Source organism: Chiloscyllium plagiosum, chromosome 5 (assembly GCF_004010195.1).
Source record: "Chiloscyllium plagiosum isolate BGI_BamShark_2017 chromosome 5, ASM401019v2, whole genome shotgun sequence".
Lineage (NCBI taxonomy): Eukaryota > Metazoa > Chordata > Chondrichthyes > Orectolobiformes > Hemiscylliidae > Chiloscyllium > Chiloscyllium plagiosum.
This window is the reverse complement of record NC_057714.1, coordinates 44,391,078-44,397,326: the sequence shown is the minus strand read 5'-3', so window position 1 is coordinate 44,397,326 and position 6,249 is coordinate 44,391,078. Positions and strand designations below refer to the sequence as shown.

The window sequence follows — 6,249 nt, the reverse complement described above, 5'->3', positions numbered from 1 at the left end:
CGTTGAGGGGCTGACAGCCCATCAGTGAGAAATATAGAGGTGTGGTTCATGTGGTTCTATAATGTCTGTTTCTCTCATTGCTGGCGGGGAACACTGAGAAACTTATCTGCAGTAACAATTTGGAGACTACCATTAAATTTCAATTAGTCGAAACTGAGAAAGTGTCAAACATTCAGAATATTTCGCCAATGAATACAAGACCCAATACCATCAGGATAAGGGTGAACACATCCTGTGCATTCTGGGAATTGTAGTTCTGCTGGCGGCAACACTGAGACTGCGCGGCCGTTTCCGGACTCTAGCTCCCAGGGTGCAGTGCGAGACAGAGATCACATGACCTGGAGATGGCAGGAGCTGCTCGGAAGAGGCCGGGGCCGGGGTTTTGAGGTTGGGCCCGGAGCCGGGATACACACAGAGACATGCAGAAAATAAAATCATTGATGTCCCGCCAGGTAACAGTGGAATGTTCCTGATTTGCTCTACCGCTATTACAGTGAGGGGTTATTATAGGGCCTGAGGAAAAAGGAGCAGCTGGGGACTGGGGTTTAAGGGAACATGAGCCTCGGGAGGGGGGCTCCGCCTGTACCGTGTCCCAGGGCAGCGGGGTGCTCCGCCTGTACCCGTGCCCCAGGGCAGCGGGGTGCACTGCCTCTATCCGTGTCCCAGGGCAGTGTGGGGGGTGCTCCGCCTGCACCCCTGTCCCAGGGCAGTGTGGGGGGTGCTCTGCCTGTACCCGTGCCCCAGGGCAGCGGGGTGCACTGCCTCTATCCGTGTCCCAGGGCAGTGTGGGGTGTGCTCCGCCTGCACCCGTGTCCCAGGGCAGTGCGGGGTGTGCTCCGCCTGCACCCGTGTCCCAGGGCAGTGCGGGGTGTGCTCCGCCTGCACCCGTGTCCCAGGGCAGTGCGGGGTGTGCTCCGCCTGCACCCGTGTCCCAGGGCAGTGCGGGGTGTGCTCCGCCTGCACCCGTGTCCCAGGGCAGTGCGGGGTGTGCTCCGCCTGCACCCGTGTCCCAGGGCAGTGCGGGGTGTGCTCCGCCTGCACCCGTGTCCCAGGGCAGTGCGGGGTGTGCTCCGCCTGCACCCGTGTCCCAGGGCAGTGCGGGGTGTGCTCCGCCTGCACCCGTGTCCCAGGGCAGTGCGGGGTGTGCTCCGCCTGCACCCGTGTCCCAGGGCAGTGCGGGGTGTGCTCCGCCTGCACCCGTGTCCCAGGGCAGTGCGGGGTGTGCTCCGCCTGCACCCGTGTCCCAGGGCAGTGCGGGGTGTGCTCCGCCTGCACCCGTGTCCCAGGGCAGTGCGGGGTGTGCTCCGCCTGCACCCGTGTCCCAGGGCAGTGCGGGGTGTGCTCCGCCTGCACCCGTGTCCCAGGGCAGTGCGGGGTGTGCTCCGCCTGCACCCGTGTCCCAGGGCAGTGCGGGGTGTGCTCCGCCTGCACCCGTGTCCCAGGGCAGTGCGGGGTGTGCTCCGCCTGCACCCGTGTCCCAGGGCAGTGCGGGGTGTGCTCCGCCTGCACCCGTGTCCCAGGGCAGTGCGGGGTGTGCTCCGCCTGCACCCGTGTCCCAGGGCAGTGCGGGGTGTGCTCCGCCTGCACCCGTGTCCCAGGGCAGTGCGGGGTGTGCTCCGCCTGCACCCGTGTCCCAGGGCAGTGCGGGGTGTGCTCCGCCTGCACCCGTGTCCCAGGGCAGTGCGGGGTGTGCTCCGCCTGCACCCGTGTCCCAGGGCAGTGCGGGGTGTGCTCCGCCTGCACCCGTGTCCCAGGGCAGTGCGGGGTGTGCTCCGCCTGCACCCGTGTCCCAGGGCAGTGCGGGGTGTGCTCCGCCTGCACCCGTGTCCCAGGGCAGTGCGGGGTGTGCTCCGCCTGCACCCGTGTCCCAGGGCAGTGCGGGGTGTGCTCCGCCTGCACCCGTGTCCCAGGGCAGTGCGGGGTGTGCTCCGCCTGCACCCGTGTCCCAGGGCAGTGCGGGGTGTGCTCCGCCTGCACCCGTGTCCCAGGGCAGTGCGGGGTGTGCTCCGCCTGCACCCGTGTCCCAGGGCAGTGCGGGGGGTGCTCCGCCTGCACCCGTGTCCCAGGGCAGTGCGGGGGGTGCTCCGCCTGCACCCGTGTCTTTGGGCAATTGGGCAGGGGTTCCGTCTGTACCGTGTCCCTGTGCAGTGGGTATTCTCTGCTTGTACCCTTGTCCCAGGGCAGTCTGGGGGTGGGGGGGGCTCTGCTTGTACCCATGTCCCAGGGCAGTTGGTAGGGCTCTAATTGTACCCGTGTCCCTTGGAAGTGGGCTCCACATGTACCAGTGTCCCTGGGCAATGCGGGGGGGGGGGTCTCCACCTGTACCTGTATCCCCGGGCAGTTGGGCAGGGGTTCCACCTGTACCAGGGTTTCTGGGCAATAGGGCAGAGGTTCCGTCTGTACCCGTGTCCCTTGTCAGTGGGGGGAGGCTCTGCCTGTACCAGTGCCCCTGGGCAGTGTGGCGAGGGCTCTGCCTGTACCCATGTCCACGGGCAGTGGGCTTGGGTGCTTTGCTTCTACCCGTGTCCCAGAACGTTGGGAAGGTCTGCCTATACTTGTGTCATGGTGTGGTGTCTGCCTGTACCTGTGTCCACGGGCAGTGTGTGGGACCTCCACCTGTAGCTGTGCTCTGTGGCAGTGGGGATTGCTCCGCCTGTAGCTTTGCACATTGGCATTGGGGGGGAATCTGCCTGTGGCCATGCCATTGGGCCATAGCGAGGGGTTCCACCTGTCCCTGTGGCAGTGGGGTGCACAGCTTGTACTGGTGCCGCAAGGCCTGTGCAGGATATCTGCCTGTATAGATTTATAGATAAACAGTAATCCAGATAAACTGTATCTGTGATCTGTGGAGGGTGCTGAGCCTGTATCTGTGGTCTAGGGCAACTGTCCCTTTTGTCCATTTGCCAATCATTTTAATAGAATGTGTATCGTTCGACGTTTAGTTCTCAGCCCTCAACCCTTTAGAGTCATATCTTTATGATACCCGCAACGTTGTACTTGCCAGTTTCACTCTGTGCGACCACCTCATTCACGTAGGAGCGAGGAGCAGGCAATTCAGCTTTTCCAGCCTGCTCGGCAATTTCTCATAATCATGGCTGATCTTACCCTGGTGTCAACTCCATTATCCTGCCCACTCTCCATAGCCCTTTATTCCACTTTAAATTAGGAACATTTCTGTTTCTTTCTTGAAGCTGTTGATCGATTCTACCTCCACTACAGTCTAGGGCATAGTGAGTTCTGTAGATTGACAACCCTCAGAAGTGGTTTCTCCTCATCTTAGTTTCGAACCTACCTCCTGTCATTCTCTATCTATGTACTCTTATTGAGACTGTCCTACAAAGGGATACATCTGTTTCACATCCACCTTAACAATCCCTTTTAGCATCCTATATCCCTCAATCAGATCCCCCTGTCATTATTCTGAACTCAAGCCATTCAACTGCTTCATGTATGACAGCCCTTTCATCCTTGGAATCAACCTTCTAAACCTCCTCTGAACTGCTTCCAGTGCCACCACATCCTTCCTCAAGTAAGGAAACCAGAACGAGACATAATATTCCAGATATGATCTCATCAATGCTTTAGGTAATCATAATAACATTTCATTACTTTTATAATCCAATCCTTTTGCAATAACTGTCAGGATTCTGTTTTGTTTTCTTATTATATGCTGCACCCACATATCCACTTTGTGATTCATGCACAAATATGCTCAGATCTCTGCGCTGACAGACGTTTAAATCTGCTTCCCATTTAAATAATAACATACCCTTTGTTTTTCCAGCCAAAATGGACAATCTTATACTTAGCCACGTTAAACTCTATCTGCCAGATTCTGGCCTGTTCCCGTAGCCTATCAATATCCATCTGTAAACTCTTGAACACTTCTTCACTGCCTGCTTTCCTATCTATTTAGGTAGCATCTGTGAACATTGCTGTCTTACATTCTGTCCCTGCTTGCAAATCATGTATACAGATTGTAAATAGTTGAGATCTGAGAGCTCAGAGCACCCTACTAGTTACAGATCTGAGAACCCTGAGCACCCCACTAGCTACAGATCTGAGAACTCCGAGCACCCCACTAGTTACAGATCTGAGAACTCACAGCACCCCACTAGTTACAGATCTGAGAACTCTCAGCACCCCACTAGCTACAGATCTGACAATTCAGAGCACCCCACTAGCTACAGATCTGAGAACTCTCAGCACCCCACTAGCTACAGATCTGACAATTCAGAGCACCCCACTAGCTACAGATCTGAGAACTCACAGCACCCCACTAGCTACAGATCTGAGAACTCACAGCACCTCACTAGCTACAGATCTGAGAACTCTCAGCACCCCACTAGCTACAGATCTGAGAACTCCGAGCACCCCACTAGCTACAGATCTGAGAACTCCGAGCACCCCACTAGTTACAGTTTTCCATCCAGAGAAGGACCCATTTATCCCCACCCTCTGCTTTCTATTCGTCAGCCAATACTCTACCCATAACCCCCTGGGATCTTACCTTCTGGACCAGTCGTTTATGTGGCACCTTGTCAAATGCCTTCCAGAAGTCTCGATATACCACATCCACCAGATTCCCTTAATCCAACTTGCTGTTACATCCTCAAAGAGCTCCAGCAAGTTTGTCAAGCATGACATGTCCTTCATGAAATTGTGCTGACGCCGGTGAATTGAGTTTTGTTTTCCTAGTGTTCATTGTCTCTTCTAAGATTGACTCCAGCAACTTTACTACTGCAGAGGTCAAACAAACCAATCTATAGTTTCCCACATTTTACTTGTCTCCTTTTTTTGAGTAAGGGTGTCACATTAGCATGTTTCCAATCAACTGGTACCTTTCCTGAATTCGGGGAATTTTGAAAAATGATAACTAATGCATCCACTATATCTGCTGCCACCTCCTTTAATATCCCAGGGTGCAGGTCATTGGGTACCCGGGGACTTGCCGGCCTTTCATGCCTTCAGTTTAATACCTCCTCCCTCCTTATAGTAATTTCACCAAGTTCCTTTATTGTAACTGGAGTTTTACAAAAGAAATTATTTTCTTCCACTGTGAAAACAAACAAATTATTGGTGTAGTGCCTCTGCCATTTCTGAGATTTCCATCATTACCTCTAAAAGGCTAACATTTACTTCCACTATTCTGTTCTGTTTGATACACTTTGTTTACCTTGTTCGATATATCGCGTGCACTCAGTCCTGCATTGACTGTCCCTCTCATTGTTGTCCCCTTATTTGCTGTGTCTGAGGTTAGGTTTTTGACCTTTTTCTATACTCTGTCCTATTACTTGTTCTGGGAACTTTAGCAACTTCTGCTGAACCCTCCCCCAATCCTTAACATTTTCCCTGATTTTCTATGCAACTGAACCTAAACCCCCACTATTTAGTTTAAAGCCCTATCCAATGCCCTAGTTTTTTGACTTGCCAGGATTCTGGTCCCAGCGTGATTTAAGTAGAACCCATCCCATTTGAATAGTTCCCTCCTTCCCTCAAATTGAAAAATTTGAACCCATTTCTCTCACACCAATCTTTGAGCCACACAATTACCTTTTTAAGCTTGCCAATCCTGTGTCAATTTGCTTGTGGCTGATGTAGTAATCCAGAGATAATTACTTTTTAGATTCTGCTTTTTAACTTTGCCACTAGCAGCCATACTCCCTCAGCAGAAACTCTTCCCTCTTTGTACATTAGTACCTATGTGGTCCTAAACAACTGGATATTCCCCCCCCCCAGTTTCTCAGCAGCCTAGATGAGATATCCTAAATGCTGGGATATGGCAGGCAATGCAGCCTTTGGTACTCTCAATTCTGGCCACAGAAAGTGTCTTTTTCCCTGACTATACAACTATACTTCTCTTTTCTCCTCCTCCTTGTATGGCTTTCCATACCACGGTTTTCTCATCGTTTCAACAGCCCCATTCTCATCCATACGGGGAGCATGATCTCATAACCTCCCTCCGTGACTACCTGGTCAGGTCCACGCCCCCCTACGACCCACCCTCCCATCCTGGTACTTTCCCCTGCCACCGCAGGAACTGTAAAACCTGTGCCCACACCTCCTCCCTCACCTCTAAACAAGGCCCGAAAGGAGCCTTCCACATCCATCAAAGTTTTACCTGCACAACCACTAATATCATTTATTGTATCCGTTGCTCCCGATGCGGTCTCCTCTACATTGGGGAACTGGGCGCCTCCTAGCAGAGCGCTTTAGGGAACATCTCCGAGACACCCGCACCAATCAACC

The 6,249-nt window shown here is 53.7% G+C and overlaps 1 protein-coding gene across 2 annotated transcripts in view; it reads left to right on the top strand.

Annotated features, from left to right (window-relative positions):
- Positions 1–277: 277 nt before the first annotated feature.
- vps50 (VPS50 EARP/GARPII complex subunit) overlaps positions 278–6,249 on the top strand; it is a 182,923-nt gene continuing 176,951 nt past the window's right edge. The window contains exon 1 of one of the 2 annotated variants that reach the window (XM_043689946.1): positions 278–452. In XM_043689946.1, coding sequence (XP_043545881.1) covers positions 420–452 — 33 coding nt within the window. In that variant the 5' untranslated portion in view covers positions 278–419. The remainder of the gene's footprint in view (positions 453–6,249) is intronic. The other variant, XM_043689947.1, reaches the window with a different exon arrangement.